The following is a 23,133-nucleotide window of genomic DNA, read 5'->3' on the forward strand; positions in this document are numbered from 1 at the left end:
AATCTGCGAAAGATATTCTCTGAAAACCCCTTGAAGATTTTGAAAGAAATGTAAATCTTATCCAATGAAGCACCAACTAGACCTTTGTATGAAGCCCACAGTCAAGCAATAATTCAGCTAGTCTTTCATAGCCTCAAGATGCATAAACATTGAAGAGATTTCATTCTCCAAAGTTGAAGTTGCCTAAAACCCTAGGTCTCAATGCACAACAACCGAAAGCAAAGACAAATGATCATCAATAATGAGTTTGATTTGCTTTTTGAAACCTTTTATCCTCTCAACTCTCAAATGCCTTTAATTCCCTTTGGAAATCCACTTTAGGGTTTTAATAAAAATTTATAATAACTTTTCAAAAGGGTCGATCCCTTCATTTGATACAAAACAAAATAATATAAAGTATATATATTAATAATCATTTATATCTCCCTTGAAATTGGTACTTTATATTATTCCTCATATGCACATTATAATTTGACTTTATAATCATTAAATGTCCTTTTATAATAAAGTCAAATAAAATCATTAAAATCTCACTTTATAATTTGACTTTATCACATGAAGTCAATGTAATATTCCCTTAAAATAATTAATTATTATTAAAGTAACACTTTAATAATAATTAAATGTCATAACTCCATTAAAAGCCATTATTTAATGATTCTGACTTCATCACTGGCTAGCCCACTATTCCCACTATCAATCTAGGTGTCTTACTAAAAATAGTAAGGGCCCCTCTCTAACATCCATTGACTTACTATAGATAGTAAGTCCCTCAAAACGGAACCAGGAACCTCTAAATATCAATGCCTCAGAACAAATGAAAGATCTAGTGAGATAAGCACTTCCAACGGCCACCTAAAGAGCTCCAAAACTCCCAAACTGGACCCTCTAATCCACCATACTAGCCTACGAGGGTCAAAATAATAGGCTAACCCCTCGAACTCTGATGCTCACAAAAATGGGGGAGATTACAGTGGGCCCATGAAGACACCAAATGTTAGAAGATCAACCAAGCTTAATGTGCCAGAAGACTCACGCTCAACAAACACCAGATATCTATGAACAACTCTCAATAGCACCCCAATGCCCATGCAATTCATCCGTCAAAAGGTCATTTGTGTGCTCATGACTATCCATTTAAACCAGCATATTAATTATCAATGATGAGAGCCTAGAGGCCTAGTTATTGATTTTATGTATTTGTATGACCTCATATATGAGCTATGACCTAATATATGAGCCAGGAGTTCTACATGATCCATCATCAATCCACATCCGTAATTAACTCACATAGCAAGTGTCAAACTAGCATCATCCCAACTCTATCTTCTAAAAAGTCAAATCTTGTATTCAGGCTTAGAATTCCTCCTCTCCAAAATGCACTCTAGATCAAGCTTTTGGATGGCTTCTCTCTCCAAACGAGAGTGTCAACTTCTAGGAACTCAAAATTTGAAAGGACTAATGACAAGAAACAATGATGTAGTGTGCTCATTAGAAATGGAGTATAATGACTCTACAAATAACCAAACCAGCTCTCTTGGGCATAAGAACAAACTCACTATCAGTCCCATGTCCATGCTTTCTCAATCCTCCTTGTATTTAGATAATCTGCTGCATCAATCTCCACCAAGTACCTCTCGTATACACATCATATGTAAAATAAGTAAGCAGAAATATCGGTACTACCAATCAAACTAACATCACTATGAATAGGATCATCAAAAAAGACATGATCACAAAGAGTATAACTACGAGCATCATTGATAACATCTGAAATTCCATTCTTTGAGGACGAAAAAGACTCAAAAAAATCTCTATATGAAGCATCTTAATCATGAATATCATCATCAATCATATCATCATGGATATCAACATTGAATTTGCTTGTCATGTATAAAGAAACTTTCAGATCTACATACCATGTATTTTGGGTGAGAAGGAATGACTTCTTCAAATCACATTTTAGGTGCTCGATGGTCTCCATTTTTGTTATTCTTGAAAAATGTTAAAACTTCACCACATCTGAAATTTTCTGGCCTGAAACTGAAGAGCACTGACAAAGCTTTCAGGCACTTTAAAGTGTTTGAGAATTGGAGCTTGTGCGTATAAAGTCATGATTCCTGGAAAATTGTTGCTTATAACTTTTAAAATTTGAAAATAAATATCAAAAGGAAATATAATCAAGTGCAACATGTTGCTATTTGCAGACTGCCACTTTGCATCTACATATTAGGAATTTCTGGGACTGACACTGCTAGACACTTGCCAATTAACAGAAAAATTATTCCTCTAATGCTGAGGCACCCTAGACAATTTTAACTTGGATAAGAGCAATAAAATCTAGTTTCCTTTTTAAGGATGACATTCAAGGAGATTTCAACCTATAACTGTTCTCAACAAACTTGTGTTCATTCTCAATTAGGCTGCTATCCTAGTGAGCAGAAACTAGTCTCTCTATTCAGTTGTAATAATTATCCAACTGTAAACCATATACTGAATACCTAACCACTAACTCCTTGCCTGGTCATATGCTCGTCCCATTTTATTCAAATTTTGACATGACAACAGCAACAAACTCAACTTGAGAAACTCATTGATTTTTTATAACTCTTTTGAGTCTTCACAAACTCACCAAATTGCCAAAGTTTGATTTGTTAACACCATGTTTTTGGAGAGTTTGACAGATGGATACCAAGTTTATGGGGCTTTCTTGGAAAGTTTCATAAGCTAACTTACAACAATATTTTCATCATTTTTGGAAAATCCAATGGCTATACTTGTATCTATGCTAATTCTTAACTCTTTTTTGCTCTTGTTTTCTTTGTTTTAGATTAGGGAAAAGCATTATCTATAACGGAATAGTGAGATGAAGATCTATAGGTTCCTTCTCTATCTTGTTGATCAATATGACCTTGTCACAATGACTATTATGTCCTATATCACTAACCATCATAGCTTGCTGATCCTTCTATATCCCTCATTGCATCAACCATTATAATTGAACACTTTTATAATATCCTGATAGAAGCCAGTGCTGATCATTTTGTTATCCAATACCTAACCTTACCAATTGAAACTATTTAAAGATACCTATTGCACTCTCATATGTAAAGAGAATTTGACTCAATGATATATTCTTTTGAGATATCAGCTAAATGAACAACAAAACCCAACATCATAATAATCATGGTAGATTTGAGTCACAGTTGCACAAGTTAAATGCTTTCAAAAAGTTGTAAACGTTTTCTTATATTTTATCATAATTTGATTTTGACTGGCATCAGCAAAGCAAGAGCATGGAATTTAGTTCATCTGCAGCCTTAAATGCACCACCACACTAATTGCAGATTAGTTATCACTACTAGGAATTTCATAGATATATATTCACTTCTCAAAGTCTGAATATGTATGGAACTCATATAGGACCAGTACAGTCTTTCAGAAAACCAAAATCAGAAACCCTACTTATTAACAAATACAAAGCTTAAAAGTTGTTGCTCACCTGAAACGATCAAATTTTAATATAATGACAGACAAAGCTTGCAAAATTCTTTTGAATGCCATACCAGATTGAGTTACAACCCCAAACTCTACCTGAAGATTTCCGAAAGTAAACATTAATAGTATGATTTTAGCAATGTTGCCTATATTGAATACAAAGAATATTATCACAATATACCATCATGTAAATTTAGTCGACGCACCTCTCCTCTAAAGAACCTTGGGGCAATTATTAAACTTGGAATAATAAGCACGGAAAAATCATAGGCATTGCTGAAGAGAGCAAGATGCCTGTTCCAAATTATAAGCTCTCTTGCATTTTTCACCAAGGCTGAAAAAAAACCCTGCTCAGGAGTTTAAACAGGAAGAATTTATTTAAATTTTAAAAAAGAAAGAGTAATGCACAGTATCTTTCCATCTTATTGTCTCTAGTGAAGCCCTAGGTCATTTTAAAGGCATGCATTTCTCTCAGACTTCTATAGCACTGTAAAGACTAAGTTTCCAAATATGTTTGAAGAAAAGGGGGAAATAAATAACTACTTAACACTTAAGTTGGCTACATAGATGAAATTTCCGAAGCACTTGTTAAGTAATTGCATATGTGAAACACTAAAAAAGGTTAAGTGTACCTTAATTGAAATGGACTCGTGTTCTTCACCCCTGTAGAAAGCAATGGACTCTGCATTATCTCGTATTCTAACCAACGAATACCTGAAGTCTGCCTCCTTTTGTAAGCCCTTCATAGAATAATTGAGAACCCTAATAAGAGTTAGCAAGAGCATCTTAGTTAAAGAATACAAGATTATACCTGCCATTGACCCAAAACATTACCTGTAGCTTCAAAAACATTATCTTTTGTCCAAAGATCCAGATCGTAGAAAAAGTGCCAATAACTGAATAGAGCAGAAGAAAATAAACCAGTTCTGGTGCAATAGACCTGATTGTAACAAACAATATTTCTTCCGAGGATTTGTTATATATAGCATAAATAAATTTGAAAAAATTAAAACTTGCTCCACGCACTTGCAAAATGTAAATTGCAAGACAACAATATGCCAAACATTACAAAGTAAAATCTCAATACAAACAAAGTCACAAGCCCAAAATAGTTGCTCACCATAGTACACCTGTAAATGCAAAGATATTGATCACTTTGCTTGACGTCAATGATATGATATCAACAGCATTTCTCACAAAGCTTGCCACATCTTCACATATCCTTTGATCAGGATTATCAAGCTTTCCTTCCATTTTCAGATCAAAATATGCCCTATTTACTTTATAGAAACAATAATCAATTTCAGTGCCTGATATTTGTGACATTCAATAAAACTATGCAAATGCAAGTAAACAACAAAAATAGAAAATAGAATCTAAGCAATACTCACAAGTGAAGCATACACTGAATGATTAAAAAAAAAGCCTCATACCAAAATAGTTAGAGAGGAGAAAATCTGTTAACCATATGCGCCATTCAATGCAAAGGAGATCCTGAAAAATAACCAGGAAAGTAATTTTTGAGAATTGCCAATCAATGTATTTCTGTTTCTATGGCAAGGAAATATAAAGCTTTGATTAAATCTAATTCCAAAAAGATTAAAAGCAGCCTAAAATATGATATTTACCCAGTTGCAACTTAGATTCAGCAAGCTATTAAATTTGATTTGTATAAATAAGATGACAAACAATTAAAGTATCATAAATGGCATTGAATTCTCTATTAACACTATGTTCTTCAGATATTTCTCTTTGTTTTGACAAGACGACCCTTTTCTAACTATAAGATTGGAAGGAGTGCACAAGGCACCTTTACCCTATGTTTTGTTCAACCACATCTAAAAATCATGGTCATCTACAAATTCCAATATAGGGACAAGGACCATGAGCCTGTCCCCACATGGCTTAACCCACATCTCACGGTGGTAATATTGAAAATACATTATGCTAACCATATTCATTTACTCCCATAATTTGACTTGAAATCACATCTGCTTCCAAATTTCTTGGTGACTATATTCATACAAGATAGTTGCATGCTTATTCATATACTAACATCTCCATACCCTGTTTTGAAGTGGCATACCCATACCTGGACCAACATCTCCAAGTGGCTATATTTATGTATAATATAGTTATACACTTCTTCATTTTCTCATTGATTTGAAATGGCATCCTTGTTGCCCAAGTTCTCATACACCCGTCTCCAGCTGTCTGTGATAACACCTTAGAGACTGTTAAAACAAAGTAAAGGCTTACAATGTATTGCACTTCAATACATAGAAAGGGACATGTTGTGTACCTCATCACAACTTCATTTAGTTATGCATTATGTTGCACTAATCCGTGATAAGCTCACACTTTATTATATTAAGTTGTCCTTACAAGTGTCAAGATTTATGATGTAAAGGCCCCTTACAGAAAATTAAGCCTTAAACTTATGTAACTACAGTACATTAGACTAATTATTACTTATGGAATTTGATTGAATGAATAAGATTGATTATGGGCTAGTTACCCCTTACAGATAACTTATGCCCCAAATTAAGATTTTACCATCTCTTGTATAACAGAGGTCAACCCCTCTCTCTTTATATCATGAATCATTTGTTCGTTTGTTACAAAGCTGGAAACAAGACGAGATTACAGTCTATCATATATTTGCAATCACATTATAATCGTTCGGTGTGCAAGTGCCCCGACACTTTGACTTCATTTTCTGGTGTTATTTTGTTCTTCCTGCTGTTAATTTTATTTTTGTAGTAGAAGACCTAATACTTAAGTCCAGTTAATGTTTATCCAAGAAGTATCTATGGGAAAACAAATCTAAATTGCTGGAAATTAAATGTCTTCCAAGTGGAAGAAAATCATTATAACAATTGCATTATTCATATAAATTTCAAATTAAACTGCCAATAACTAGATACATGAACAACATACTATAGCACACCAGTAGAGAACAAAATATGTACATGGAGGATACTTTGTAATATATAAACTCTATAGTGTATACATGAGAAGAGTACTTGATTAATTCTATGAAGATTTCTGGATTCAACTTTGTATGAGTTTTTTTGCGAAAAAAACTCATACACAGTTGAATCCAGAATCATGGACTGTGGAAATCTAACAAGTGTAAGAGTACTTGATGTCACAATTCACCGTGGATGCAAAATAGAATATTTTTGGATCCCTGTTCTCCCTTGCCCAGATGTCCTTCAAATATTATGACTGAAATCCTTAAACACAAGGGGGTCGCATATATGATGCCATATCTTTATAAAATACATGACTATATAGTGAAGGGGGCAATTACTATAGATTAACAAACTGGTATGCCCTATGTACTCTGCCATTGACGTATATTAGTAGTGAAAGATAAAGGGACCATTCTAGAAGATGAAACAGTTGCTCTTACATGTATGATTCTTCATCTTTAGGGTGTTATTATTCACCTTCTATATGTGAGAGTTTGTCTTTCAGATGCTTATTGAGAATAACGGTAGGATTTGTGAAGTTTTGCAAACTAGAAGAATTTGTGCAATGTTGTGCTGACCGTAGAAGTCATGTTGCCTTATGGAGCCACAAAAAACTAATATCAAATGGAATAAACAAACTACATTATGAGGATGTAATATGTTTATGTCTGGCTTATATAATCCAACCAAAAATCATTTGTATCGACCTAGTAAGTTCCTGAAACAAAAAGCCTGTAAACCAATTTGTAGACTTCTTGTCATTGCACGTGCCACCACAAAAATATGCAAGGATGTAGAAACCAACATTGTCTAGATTTATGACCTGTTGTACAGAAATAACTACAAATCATAGAATGAAAGACAAACCTTCTGCAAATTTAGAGACAAGCTGCTTGGACTGATTTTGACCAGGATTGTTTATGGTGTAATGTGTTGTAGATGTGTGAGAACATCCTCATCATTCTATAGTTGTACTATTATATCCTAAACCAGAATTCTTAGGTCTCGTTACTACTTCAAGACTACTTCTAACCCCTTCGTTATATTCTACCAAACTTTAGCCATTGTAGACCCTTTATTCAAAATCTTAAAACTAATACCACATGATTTTGGTTAATGGTTATATTTTTTAATAAAAACAATTCAAGTAGCAGCATCAATGCACCATTCCCCACTATGCAGTGTTACCCTTTCCTTGTAGGACAGAGACTAGCAATAACGCAAGGGGTTTCCCTCATACCCCACAAGCCAGGGCCAATTGTTGTTTCTTGACAGTGCTTGTGTGTAACCACTGGAAAATGAAGCATTGCATATGAAAATGTAATTTGCTTTATCTTTCATAATAATTCCTTCAAGACATAGCTCTTATTGCAGACAATAAAGGATTTTCAAAACTCATTTTCTCCTAGATAAAATTCAAGAGTTGTTGTCAACTGCCCCTCCCAAGGATGAGCTAGCAGTATACAACATGACATCAATTATGCAGCCAACTGTGGCAAATCATGATGGCAATATACAAGGATTCTAGATCCCTTGGTGGCGCGGTGCATGCATAGAAAATTGTGATATTATGTACCCTTCTCGCATACAAAGTAATGCACATGGTTTGCATAGTACAAGGATTCCCGAACATCTCCAGATGCATGCATGTCACATTGTGACACTATGTGCTCTTCTAAAGTTCAAAATCAATGATACAAATAATTTACATATATATAATCTGCTCTCTGTTTGTATGCACCATTCTATTCTTATTCATTTCCCATTCATCTCGACAATTTCTTATACTGCAATTGTTATTATGATCTATTTCTGAAGAAGAAGAAACCGTACCACAACCAAATCCTGCACATGTGACCCATTTAAAAACTAACCTCCCATCCTATACCATGGAATCCAGGCCAAACCTACAGTGCCAAAATGAATTTTTATCGGTGATGATATCCACCCTTTGATTCTAACTCTTAAAATAAGGTTTCCCTGCCCAAACTAATCATATCCCAGATATTCAGGATATCTAATCTCCAATACACACTAGAGAACCTGTCATTTTCCTGTTTTGACCAGGGTGACTCATTTGGACATGTTAAAATTTTAGGCCTTCATCAGAAAGATTAACATTATCATCTAAAAACCACTAAAATCTTCCTTATTGGTTTCAATAGGCATAAACAAATTCAATCCAAAGAGCTTATTTGAATGCTTAACATAAAATACAGAACTATAGTCTACAGAATAGTTTTGTCTCACATATTGTAGCTATTAACATGACTAAAGATTAAAGTTATTAAACATTTGTAACACCTAACAGAATTTATATGTCCAACAGAGCAGTTAAAAGCACAAGAGAATTGGAAAAGTAAGGATGTGTACAAAAGATCTGTAAAGATCCAAGAAATTCACCAAAACCTCTATAGACTCCAAAGACATATCAAGATCAACAAAATAGAGGAGAGCTGCATTGCTACTCCTACCAAAAACTCTCTACTTCAAAAAGGTGAAGCATGGAACACAGGCTATGCTTCCTCCAAATTCAATTCTGATTGCATATATGGATTCCTCTCACAAAGTTATGCACCTTCAAAAAAGGAGACCTAATTTTAAGTCTTATGCAGAAGTTGTGACCTCTGCAAGTTCCAGAATTTTTTTGGCACAGTTAAGTGGCAGTTATTCAAGTGTTAGTGATGGTTATGTAACTTTTGCCTGCTTATCATGAATAGTACTATAGAGACAGTTTCACAACCATCAGAGTGGCTTCATAACGACTGGTATCCTAAGCAGCAATTCCACCCTGTTTTAACTGACAGTTCTGCACAAAGAAAAAGTAATAACAAGAAATAATTGATCTTCTCATTTTGAGTGTCTGGAATCCTTTGGTATTCGAAGGGATGTTACCAAAAATGCATAAGAAGAGTCATGGGCTAAGGAATTGGAGGAAGGAGTATTGGATTCAATTATTGAATCTATAAGTAGGTAGCAGAGAGTAGTCAGCTGTTCATAAATGATGTTACTCTGCTGCTCGTAATTCTTAATTTCTTTCCATAGCAGAACTAGGAAAATAGGACACTAACAGAGAAAGTAATGTTATACTTGTTAGAGCTATTTGTATTTGCTCCATTGATGAAGGCAAGAAGATGATGATGTGCAGCAGCTGGTTTTCCACCTTAGATTTTCCACATTAAAAATCCCTTATATTGTGTTGTTTGTTTTCCTTCTTTCTATGTTTTTATGGTTCTGTAAGTAATGTATTCATTCTAATGTACATTCTACTACTATAACGAAAGACTACATATAAGCAATTACAAGACAATGCTTCTAAACGAAACAATCGTGAACTAAAGACTGATATAGAAACTAACTAAAACAACTAAATATTACATAATGACCATGTCATGTCCCCTCCTTGATCATTATATATATCCTAAATGAGGCAAGTATTACTATTGATTAATATAATGATTAACAAATGATTATTTGAAATTTTATTTATTTATTAAATAAATTATTTAATTAAATATATATATTAATATTTATTCTTGACATGTGATAAAGTCAATTATTAAAATAATGTTAAACATATTAAATAATGTTAATATATTAAAAGAAGAAATGAATTATTAAATAATATTAATATATTAAATAAAATTAATGAAGTCAAAGGTTGACTCAATTCAGATATGGTCAATATGTCAAGGAAAGAACAGCGACTATTCAGATTACGATAATATGGGAGAAAAAGCCCGATACAGTGTAATAGAGGAAAGAAGCGTTTAAATGATCAAAGACAGTGATATAAAAGATTTGCCTATATCATGTGCAGCGATTAAAGTAACTGATTATAATATACAGCGATATTGAAGAATGGGAAGAAAAGATATTGAAAAAGACGACGTCAACTCTTCAGGCAGCGATATTGATAAACAAACATCAGTATCATATACAGCAGTATTAAGGTATTGAGGAAACTACATACCAACGTCAGCACATATAAATTGACTCAGCATCAACTAAATTTGTTTGTATCGACTTGTTTGTTGGTATCGGTTGGTATCGACTTGTTAAGTAAATATGTTTGTTAATGATTCTCTAAACAAATACAATTCATGAAAAGGTGCATTTTAAAATACACAAAAAGATATATGAAAGAAGATGACCAGTGGATATGACCGATGAATAAGATATAAATAAGAATTAAAATGAAGATCGATAGGGGGGGGTGGTCTCGGACGTGTGAGTAAAAATAGAGTATCATATGAATTTAGAACAGACAAATATACAGAGATAAAGTGAAAAAGGAAATATATCATATACACAGTAGAATAAGGAAGTGAGAAGAAGCCGATATAAACAATATATATATATATGCAGGCATAAAAGAAATTTTATTCAGATATGAAGGGAACACGAGCAGATTGGTGAATAAAAATAAATGAAGATATGGAAGGAGTATGTATGCAGATTTGGTAGTGAGAATATATATAGAACATTGAAGTGAATCAATGATGGAACACCTATAAATATGCATGAGAATTGTTGTAAGACATTTTTGGGAAGAAAGTTTTGTGGCAGATTTGTAAAGGATAGATGTACATCATTCAAGATCAGAAGTCGTAATCAGAGAAGGTAAGGAAAGGAGACGGGAGGACTGCAGGCAGCAACTGCGGATTTCAATCTGCAGGCGGCAACCTACGTCTATGAACGTCAAACAGCAGGCTGCGGACTGTGAACAGTTAAGAGGTGTTACGGGTCATAGGGTATATATGTGTGTGGACGTGTGTGCCACACACACACATATATATTAATGCATATTTATGAATATATATATTACTGAATATTTACTTATATGTATGTAGCAATAAATATAGGTAAGCATGCAGAATATTTATGTATATCTAGGATCAACAAAGAGGATTAAGGAATATGTAAGTGTATAAGTAAATTATGGACGGAAAAAATGATAATGAATTGTAAAATGTAATATGAATAATGTGACTATATGATGGAGGCTATTGGGAGGAAATTCCCTTAGCCTAATGAAGGGATTATGATAATCCTTGGTAGGCAGTATATACTGAGTATCTATATGCATATATGTATGGCTTGGGTGACAAAGGTTCATCCAAGAAGAGACGGATCTGGCCTGTTCTCTCTGGTAGACTTGGGCAAGGAATCGATCATATATGATGGTCTTCCTTGGTATGGCCTGGGTGTAAGAAATTACATCCAAGACAGGAATCGAACTAACCTTAGATCTCCTGGTATGGCTTGGGTGTAAGAAATTACATCCAAGACAGGAATCGAATTAACCTTCGATCTCCTGGTATGGCTTGGGTGTAAGAAATTACATCCAAGACAGGAATCGAATTAACCTTTGATTTCCTGGTATGGCTTGGAACCAAGATGGGTTCCAAGAAGGCGAGCTTCACAGCCGCCTGAGGACATGTCCCAGTATTGCACTCATATCCTTTTGTTAAATAAGAATTGAGATTAGTGTTAATTAAATAATTGAAGTTTTATTGCAAATTAGATTAGTTATATGTATATTTGTTGCATTCTAACAGTCTGTTTTGCAGGTCAGTGATCTCTAACTAGTAGGGACACTACAAACCATTATATGAACATTAATTACTCTAATACTTGTTGATGGGTGTTTTATGACGACACCAACACAAAATAAAATACCAAGGTATCTTATCCTCTCTTGAGCAAAATCCCGTGTATGCTAAGATTGCGAAAGATCATGCAAGTGACTCCAAGGTTCTTCTCTATCAAGTCTTGACATGTGGATAAGCTCAATAGTCATTGTGATATGCTGGTAACACAGAGAGACTTACGTTTGAATCATTCTACACTTCTTCTGCAGTGATGGTTGGAACTTCTTCACCGAATATTGCAACCTCATGATGCTTCTTTTTCGAATGGACACAACTGAAATGAACTGAAATTAAACGGGAAGGGTTAGAGAGTCTATTCTACTCGTAAGGACAATGATATCAATGGATGGTGCTCCAATGGACGAATTCCACATTAAGCAAGTTCTGCTTCGCCCAGCTCAGCAACAACTCTACAAGACCAGTGCAATCTTCCAAGGGTTATCCAAAGAATTTTCATATCATAATGAACATCATCATAACAATGTACATTCAATGATCGAAGTTAAGCATCCATATAAAAAAGGATCGGGCTAACTTTACACTACAAATAGAAATCATTTAAATGCAAAAAGTATGAGCCATTGAAATTCATCAAACATTGCCACATTCTCCATCAAAACCAAAGTACTTCATCTAACAATTGAGAAATTGGAAGAACACCATGCAACAAGTTGAAATAAACATGAGTCCACCACGTCTTCAATGAAATCAAATTTTATTTCTTCAAGTCTTACAACAATGTCTTCTTCTCCTACTCTACTTCTACTCTAAGGAGCCAAAGCTTTTTACTTGAACTAATGAGCTATTTATCTAATGAATTACAAATGAGAAGGCAGGGCCTTTTATAGAGATCCTCCCACGAATGAACGACCCAGATTGATTTGAAATCAAGGGCCAAGATTACACCATGCAAACCCTAATTAGGGTTTGAACAAAAATGACCTATGTGGCACCAAGTAGTGAACCTGTCAATTAATAAGGCATCACGTTCATCATGTATTTAATGGCACATCACTCAAATAAGGCAACCACTATAGATTAAATAGGCCACCACTCCATTATACATTTAATAGCTCATTGCCCAAAATAGGGCGCCCACTATCCCTTTCCTTGGCGGCCTATGCAATGAATCTGATCATGACAGTTGGGAGACATTTGATTGGCTGGAGAAGGTGACGAGGTGCCACCTCAGCATGTTGAATGTCATGTGGACCTGATGACTCATCACGAGGAATATTCCATTTTGCATCATTTTGTGATCAAGGTTCTAACTTTGATTAGCTTTTCTGAAATTATCTTTCCATGATCATTTTCTTCCTTCCATGTACTTGCTTGGGAATTCACCTTCTTGGAATATCTTTCCTTGTTGATGATTCTATCATTCTTGAAGTCTTTCATACTTGAATTGGATCACAAGAACTTTGAATGTCTTCCTTGAACGTCTAGAACTGGAATTCTTCCTCCTTGCTCTTTCTTGACTGGGATCTTGGACTTCCAGAGGAAATTCAAGATAGTTGTAAACTCTTCTCATCTGTACTTGGATGTCACAAACTGGATCTGCTCATCTTGGACCTTCGTGCCTCTTGACGTCCTGATGTTGTCTTTGGATTGGATACATGAATTCTTGATGTTTTATCATTTTCTGACATTTTGTAGATGGGCACATTTGGAGCATGAAGAAGGAATTTCTCCATAGTCAAATTTTTGAGTTTCCATTTCTAAGGAATCCTTGAGCACATATCGATCCTGGAGAAGGAAAAATTCATTTCCTTGTGAAGTTCTTCCATTTCCTGTTCTATGAATGCTCGTGCCTGCTTTGTCCTGAAGGAGGAATTTTCTGACATTCAATCACTTTTTCCATCTTTCAAGAATTCTGACCACTCTGGAGTCCAAAGGAGAGTTCTCAACACTTAGTCAATTTTTCACTTTCCTGGAATTCTGCATACTTGGGCACATTTTGGCATGGAAGGATGAATTTTGCAATTTTTCAAAAATCTTTCTCTGCCAATGAAATGTACTCGATTCCCTATCCTGGGCGCGAATTTGAGGTGGAGGAGGAATTTTGATGGGGAGGAAAAATCCTCCTTGACCAAGGAAATGTGCTCTCCTCTTGTCCTTAAACACAATTTTGAGGTAGTGGAGGAATTTTGTCAAGGAAGGAAAATCCTCCTTGACGAGGAAATGCACCCTCCTCATGTCCTTGAGTGCAATTTTGAGGTAGTGGAGGAATTTTGCCAAGGAAGGAAAATCCACCTTGACCAAGGAAATGCACTCTCCTCTTGTCCTTGAGTGCAATTTTGAGGTAGCTGAGGAATTTTGAGTGAAGGATGAATTCCTTCATGCCAAAGAATAGACTTTTCGTGCCTTTGCCATTTTGGGAAAGAATTCCGAAATTAGCCAAAAATTTGATCGTTTGCCTGCTTTTCAACTTTTCCAAATTTAGAGCTGGATATTCAGGAATGCTCTGTCGTTTGTGTCCTGCTAGTTGCCAAATATAGGCTTTCCAAAAATAAACTTACTAAAAATAGTAAGTTCTTCCAAACATCAAATTAGGGCAAACCGGAACACAATGACACTAAAAATAGACTTGCTAAAAATTGACTGCTACTAAAGATAGTAAGTTTGTTTAAAAGCAAAATTAGACCAATCTAGACCATAGTGAAACTTACTAAAAATAGTAAATCCTCAAAATTCGCTCAAATTTCATTGGTAGCTTCCATGAAGGATTCTCATTTCATTGCTTCATTCAGATTTCTCGAAACCCTAAGTTATTGACCTCATTTCTAAGTTTGAAGGGTAAAAACCCTAAAATAGACAATACCAGCTTCCAAACTTAGCCAAATTTCTCCAAAACACTTGCAGACATCCAAAATTTGAATGTTTCTCTTTCATTTCTTCATATCAATTTTTAGGGTTATCTTGACACTTAGTCAAATATCCATCACTCCATTCCTCTGCATGCGCATTCTTTGTTCTATCACTGCAATCTCTTCCTTGGATGATGATATCATCCACTCAACGATGTCCTCTTCTCAGCATCCAAAGTCTTGTTCCCCACAATGTACTTGAAAAAGACAAGAAAACGTTGTGGTGTATAAGTATCAATCAAGTTCATCGTTAGAAAAATGTAAAGTTCGAAGGATAAAACAATAAGCACAATGCATTTCTCAATACATCAAAATCCTAATTCTTGACTTGATGACAATATTAAGGCTATATCATGTCTAGGCTGTATATTCCTTTAGAATCCATTCCCTGCTTAGTCATTTTATTACTTTCAAAGATCAAAATCCAAACCGACAACACCTTACAGCTCATTCCTTAGCATCGGGAGATGACACAAACTGCAAAAGACTTGGCTTATTCAGCAAAAAAAGGGGGTCCCCATTTGCAATGGGGCGATGTGTGAAAACATCACAAAAATACCCTCCCTTAATGGTCATCCTATCAACTACACCAAGTTGCCCCCTAAATTTTACAAACCTTTCCAGGCTCAAAGACTTGGTGAGGATGTCTACAGTCTAGTCCACAATTGGACCATACTAAAAGACCACGATTCCAACTTCAACAAGCCATCAAATGAAATGACAACGAAGTTCTACATGTTTGGTTCGCCTGTGGATAACTGGATTCTTGGCAAGATTCAACACCCCTTGATTGTCACAAAACAACGATGAAGGCCATGCTTGAGACATTTTCATGTCAGAAAGCATCCTTCTTAGCCATACTGCCTCACATGTTGCCTTAACAGTTCCTTGATACTCTGCTTCTGTCGAGGAAAGAGCTACTGCCTATTGCTTCTTACCAGTCCATGTGACTACATTCGTACCAAGACTGAAGACATACCCAGAAGAGGACTTCCTATCATCAACAGAACCTACCAATCTAAATCTAAAAAACCAATCAGCAAAGGATCTTTGTTTCTACTATATAAAATGCCAAAGTCAAGTGTCCCTTTCACATATCTCAGCACACGCTTCGCTGCAACCCAATGTTCAACTTTAGGGGCTATCCTGAAACAAAATTTGTAGCTCATAGCATAACTAAGATCAGGTCTAGTGGCTGTAAGATAGATGAGACTACCAACTAGTTGCCTGAATGTCGACTCATTCACAACAGGTGAATCTAATTTAGCTAATAGTTTCAGGCCTTTCTACATAGTTGTAGATGAAGGTTTGTAATCTTGCATTCTAAACGTATCCAGCAAACTCTTGGCATACTTCGACTAAGAGATGAAAATGCTGACACCTATCTACCAAACCTCTACACCGAGACAATAATGCAAAAGCCCCAAATCTGTCATATCAAATGCCTAACACAAAATCTGTTTAATTTTCTCAAGCAAGTGTTCTTCACTACTAGTAATGATGATATCATCGACATAGATGATAAGAAAAATAATCAAAGCTATAAGATTTCCACAATCCATTCAATTATTGTTTGCAGTTTCTGGATTTGATTGTGTGAGAAAATTTTTAACCATCAACATTTTGAATCACACTCTGTGATTCATCATCAGGGTGCAAGAGAGTTCAAGGAGTTATAAAAAAGTGAGTTGCAAACCTAGGCATCAATATAAAGAGAGAGGAGCGTAATGAGCATGAGGACCTGTTGATGTGTGTTTTATGCACATAACATTCAAAATAAGATACCAAAGTACTTTACCCTCTCTTGAACAAAATCACCTCAGATGCTAAGGGTAAGATCAACTAAAATGATTCCAAGGTTTCTACAGTCAGGTCTTGACGAGTGGGTAACTCAATGGTCGATGTGAATTGTTGTTTTCACTTGGAGACTTACACAAATGTTCAAATCAATTTCTCTTATCATGATATGTGGAATGGGTGTGCTGATAACTTAGGATATGGCAATGTAGTTCTGCACTCAAGAATCACTAAAAAATGGTAAAAGGGAATAGGGCTCAGGAAATCTATTCTAAGCCTAGGAATGTAGGAAATGATGAACAAATTTAGTGGAATCAAACTAGGCAGGGTCTCACCATCAAGTCGAACAGATTTTGACATGAGCTTAGTGCAATCATCTAAGGTAAACTTATAGATTTTCAAATTATCACCATCAAGCATTGACACCGTCCAAGTTGATGCATATCAATGGATGCATAATAATTGAAGTTAAGCTTGCATAAATTTCCAGTTGACCACGCACGCCACACTTACAATCAGCAAGAGGCTAGTGGTATGGATTAAGGATTCCACACAAATATTTCAACAATTCTTTCATTCAATCTAACAAACATGAAAGCGAATTCTAATCTAACTTGAAGGAATTGAGAACCTCGGATGCAAAACAACACTTGAAAGACAAAATCACCATCAAGTCGAACAATGATTTATATTCAAATAGCTACAGCATATACCAACAATTCTACAAAAACTCTCTTACAAATGAGAGGCAATGAGGTATATATAGAGTCATACAAAATGGATGGCAAAGATTAAAACTAAATCAAGGGCCAAGATCATGCCAACAAAACCCTAGAATTGCCCTAATTAGGGTTTACAACAAAAATGGTACCACCAACATATGGCCCAATAGAAAGATATCTAGTCATCAAATAGGGAATCTTCTAGAAGATTTTGTCTTGCATCTCTCTCTCTCCTAGCATACTTCAAGAATCTAGCCAATACAGAATCTAACTTTTCCATGGAAATGCTGGTAAGGTATCCTGCAGTAAATCAATCACGTCCAACGCATCTGAGCAAGCATCCAAAGTGTTCTCCCAATCTGGCATGAGCTTCTGCGAACTATGAACATGAATCAACAAAGAGACCAAATCATCTATCTGACTCTTCTTCAAAGAGTCCAACTAATGAAAATAAATAAGTTTCATTTGTATCTTAATTGTGCTAAGTGTAAACCACTATCCTCACTGACATCAACCCCCAATAACTCTTCAATTGAGGCAAGGATCTTCAACTGAATATCATGAATTGACCCTTCCATCTCTGCACAACTCAGTTGTGTGCTCTCATAAGTTGATTTCTTCATGGCTAATGAACAATGCCAGTCATGGAAATCGTATCTATCTCCACTGTGCACAACATTCTCCCTGACCAATGTGGACTTAGGAATCTTCTTCAAAGCTCTGAGGCGTGGAATAGTCTTCTCCTGAATAGGTCTAAATTCTTCCCAAACTCCCTCTAGATACTATATTTTGAATATGAGCCATGTTGTCCTGTCAAATGCATGGACAAATTGAGTAAGGAAACAATCCGCTTATCTCTTTGTATTTTCAATCCACTTCTCCACCTCTGAGAGTGTATCTCTCGCTGCCTCATAATGTGAATGTAGTCCACAATCAATTGCAATAGGGGAAATAAGGGTGGGAATCTCACACCTTATCCCTGCACTATAATTTCAAAGTCTGATATTCTCTTCTTTTTACTTCTCTTTTTCTTCAATTTCTCTATCCAATCTCGCACTAATTGCCCTAAGGTTATCACCAACCTCCTAAAATTCCTGCTCTCCTGTACGGATGAGGGCAACTAAAGTGATCTAGAAATCCATGGGAATAGCAATGTTGTCGTCACACCTGCAATAGGAACAGCCACCTGAGCAATCCGCATTCCTGTCTCGTCTCTAGCTGTGTGACAAAATCTCAACTCTCTTAGGCTTTGGCTCCTTATTGCTCCTAGCTAAGTAGTCATCAATGTCATCAATAGGCTATGCCTCTATCATTTTCTTACTTTTCTCCATACTCTTCATTAGCCAATCAGGGATAGTGGCCATCTCCATACCATCATCGAGACACATCTCTTGATCAAGCTCTCTCAACGTCGAGATAACATCATCATCATCATCAGGATTATTCTTGGTCAAATCACATACATTCTTTCACAAACTAACCTCTAAAAGGACAGTAGGGGATCCCTGTTGATCATCATCCTCATTAGGTGGAGCAGATGTTGCTGTGGCATGTAAATCCTAAATATTCTCTGGTGGTATCACTGTGTTGGAACATTGCTCAATCCCCTTGTTTTGTTCTGGCATTTCAACTTCCTTGATTGATGAGACACTGAGGAGCAGTGAAGGAATGATAGTCTTTTGCTTCTTCTTCTTCTTGACCTCCTCAATCTTCTTCCCTCTAGCCTTGACTTCTCCTGGTGTGTTCTTCCTTCTCTTGGCAGCTTGACTCTTCTCATCCGCATGAATACTGATATCACTGATAGTCCTCTGATTATCTTCAGAAGAGGATTCCTCCTCTTTCATCTTTTCATAAGTGAAGGTGACACCCATATCAACTAGCTTGTTCATCTGAATATCCTCCCATGCTTAGGAGAAACTCAAGACCTTTCTCATCAATATATTCAAATCTATTTCTTCTGGTTCTAACCAATTAGGCAATAGAATCGCCTTCTTCATTTCATTTTCATATTGTGGATGCATATGATCCCTATCATCTAACACTTGGTCAGGAATGAGGAAAAGTCCACACTTCCTCATGAAATCCACTGACATTCTGGACCACATTCTTCTCTTTACTGCCTGCTCGTCCATCAGGTTGGCCCAATAAACTTCTATGTCTACCTTATGGATGAACTTTTCTCTCCTGATCCTTCCAACTTTCTTATCTGGATCAAATCTTTCTCTTCTCTTGTATGTTGCAAATTGGTAGAATGCAAGTTCCTCACTGATCGTGCTAGCTGATAAGGCGGACTGGCAAACCTCCAATGTCTTCCCAACTGAAATAGGAAATGACATGCCCGTTTTGTACTTTTCCTTCTGGATAGAATCAAACTCCAGAAGGTGTCTCACCACTTCCAACAAGATCACTCCGTCAGAAGGATACCTAGGAAGCCTATAGGGTTCGAATTGAAATCCATGAATCCTAAGGTATGTGAAAGTAGGAAACTATATATACCACGATCCATATTTCTCTATCAGCTTCGTTGCCTCCTTGGACAACCTCCTGTGGACTCCACCTTGCAACATTTGCGTTATGTACATTGTGAATACATCATTCACTCTTATAATCTTCAATTCGATACATGTTCAGTTGTGGATAGCACTCATAACCCTTGAATTGTCCTTGTCCATTCCTGACTTCGCCTCTGCATATCAATCCCTTGTATGTAACAAATCGTGCAAGCAAGTACACCAAATAGGAAGTCATGGCAAATGACCTAGACCGCTCCACATTCCTCAACTGAAAGTCCAGATTGTCACTTATGATTCTAGACCAATTTATCAATATTCCTTTTAAACAATCCTGGATGAAATAGAACATCCATCCTTCGTATAGTGCACCTTAAGGCAACCCCATCACTCGGTTAAGCAGGAATACTAAGTCACTATATTCCTCTTTGAAGTCTGTGCACATGAGTGTCTTGGGAGCCTTGGAATGATGAGTCCTAGGCTCGATCATCCACTCCTTGTTTACTATGGTCTTACACACATCCATCTTCTTCTTATATTGGTCTTCATATTCATCCTTAGTTATATCTTTCATGTCCACTCCTCGTGGAATTCCAAACACCTCAGTAATCGCATCCTCAGCAAGGTAGGCAATGATGGCACCCTTAGGAGTCTTGATCATTCCGGAGCGAGGATCATAACATCATGCACACTCCAGGATAAGCTCGCTGCATTGTATGGATTGCGGAAATCCAGCGATCTGATAAATGCCACTCTTCATAATGTTCACATAGGCTAGGGAGGGAATCTGGCTCCCAATTCCGAACATATGCTGTCGCATCTGGTTCATGTTCAGAAAATGCATGTTCGTGTCTGGAACCTCCTTCCATCTGGACGACATCTTGGATTCTGGATAGAATCCAATCTCAACTATCTTTTGTTGTTCTCTCCATCCTTGAGTCCGGACTTCGACATCGTACCTATACAAAGCTAGAAGTTAGAACTTCGGAAAATATTCCTAACAAAATTTCTGATTGCCTAATGATTTAGACTAATTTGGGTTTGGAAATCAGGAAAATAATCCACATTCTCAATAGATTTCAACAATTGAATACAAAAATGTGCCAAAGTTAGGGTATAAAACCCTCAAGAAATTCATTAAAATAAATAATTTTCAGACCAAAGTCTGAAAACACCTCCTTATACTTAGAAATTATGTTCAAATTAGAATGCAAAAGAGTATACCGGATCAAACAATGACTAAGGAAAGGTGTGAAAGGTTGTGTTTTCACACAAAACTATGTCTGAAGTCACCTTCTGAAGTCAACAATGGCTGCCAGCAAATCTGAAGACAACCTACAACTTCACAAATTAATCTCTAAAAAAAACATGTTGCAATCACCCCAAATGTGCACAAATTTGATGAAAATCAACCTCAATGATGAAAGTGATCATATCCAAGAATGTAAGTATGGCTAGTAAAAAACAAATTTATGAGGAAAAGTCTGGAAATTAGTTGTTTCAGACTCACCAGCACTTTGCAAAGTAGTAAAAATCCTTGAAAATGATCAAAAAACAACGAAGGAATGAGCTCCAAGCAAAATCGCCAAAGTGGGTAGGTGGCTAGAAATGAAGATTTTCTAAGGACAGCCCCCCTACAATGGAGTTTCAGACCTGCAACAGCGTTCAAATGGTCTGAAAAATGCACTAAAACTCCACAAAACACCTCCGAATGCAAATCGCCTAAGTTGGAATTAGCTAAGCAATGAAAATTGAAGTCTGAAAATTAATTACCAGCCAACAATGGAGGTCACATAAGCTCAACAATGGCGAAATGTCAGATCTGAAAACAATTATCAGCATTCTCCCAATAATGGCACCACAAATGGTGAAGAGAATCACCAAAAATGGAGGTGAAAATCCTCCAAAACAAAAATTGCCCTCTTCCAAAAATCGTCTAAGTCTGAAAATGAAGCTTCAATGGCACTCAAATGGCAGCTAAAACAAATCGCCCAACTGGAAATGGAGGAAGAAAAATAATAAAATCAACTTGCAGCTCAATGGTGTCAACTTGACACTTCACCAAAAATCACCAATTGGAGGAAAAATTGCCCTTTGCAAGCATACACTTGGCAAATATAATAATTAAATAATGCTAGGATCTCTCTTTTTAAACTTGCTTTCACCATCAACTTTCACCACACAAGCAATGTGGGATAAAAAACTTGTTCTTATACTTGCCTGGCAAAAAAAAACGATTTGCTTCTATAAGGTAAATTTATTTAATGCTCATTGCAAATCATTTATTAATTGTTTTTTATTTTTAAATAATCATTACTTTTCATAAAAAAACAATTACATGTGGGTCACTTTATTAAAATATTTAAAAATTTAAATCAAAAAATGACCAAATGGGGAAAATCGATTCAACTTGGGATAAAAATCATTAAAAAATCATTAAAATATCCCCTTAAGGGAAAATCAATCCAAGTAGGGATAAAAATCCCTATCAAAATTTCATCAACTTGCACAAAAATGGGTCCAAGGGAAAATCAATTTGAGTCTAGAATGAAAATTCCAATTAAAACTTCGTCATTTGGCACAAAATGCCCCTTGGGGGAAAATCGACCCTAGTTTGGACATTCAACCGAACATAAAATTATCAAAATCACTCTCAGTGGAAAATCGCCTAGGGTCTGGAATGAATATCCACATAAATATCCACAAAATCTCATCACAAAAGGGCCCTGGTGGAAAATCGATCCATGTCAAGAATCATCACAAATGTCATCTGCAACCCCATCCATACTCCCAGTGGAAAAACGAAGGTTGTCAGTCAGGAAAAAATCGCAACACAGTCAAAATTAATCATCCTGGGGGAAAATCAACCCTATTATAAATTCTTAATGGTGGAAAAATGGGGCATGTCTGGATTCCTAGGGAAATCCATGTCCAGTTTAGATTTTGAGTGGGGGAAAATCATGGGTAGTCAAGAATATGAGGGGAAAAGCAACCCTAGTGTGGAATTTTGACCTTTTAACCCTAAGAATATGGATTTTCATCCGGAAAATGATGATTTTTCCACTCAAAATCACTAGGAAACTTCAAAACTCAATAAAACTCATCTG

General features: G+C 36.0%; 1 protein-coding gene across 1 annotated transcript in view; it reads right to left on the bottom strand.

The window, feature by feature from the left end:
• LOC131041699 (uncharacterized) overlaps window positions 1-23,133 on the bottom strand; it is a 158,199-nt gene that overhangs the window by 49,624 nt on the left and 85,442 nt on the right. Inside the window, exons 3-8 of the mRNA XM_057974878.2 lie at window positions 4,932-4,992; window positions 4,619-4,778; window positions 4,333-4,438; window positions 4,131-4,238; window positions 3,705-3,845; window positions 3,503-3,594 (exon numbers count right to left, since the gene is read on the bottom strand). Of these exons, the coding sequence (XP_057830861.2) occupies window positions 3,503-3,594; window positions 3,705-3,845; window positions 4,131-4,238; window positions 4,333-4,438; window positions 4,619-4,778; window positions 4,932-4,992 (668 nt within the window). The remainder of the gene's footprint in view (window positions 1-3,502; window positions 3,595-3,704; window positions 3,846-4,130; window positions 4,239-4,332; window positions 4,439-4,618; window positions 4,779-4,931; window positions 4,993-23,133) is intronic.

The sequence above is a fragment of the Cryptomeria japonica genome, chromosome 11, assembly GCF_030272615.1.
Source record: "Cryptomeria japonica chromosome 11, Sugi_1.0, whole genome shotgun sequence".
NCBI classification, from domain to species: Eukaryota; Viridiplantae; Streptophyta; class Pinopsida; order Cupressales; family Cupressaceae; genus Cryptomeria; species Cryptomeria japonica.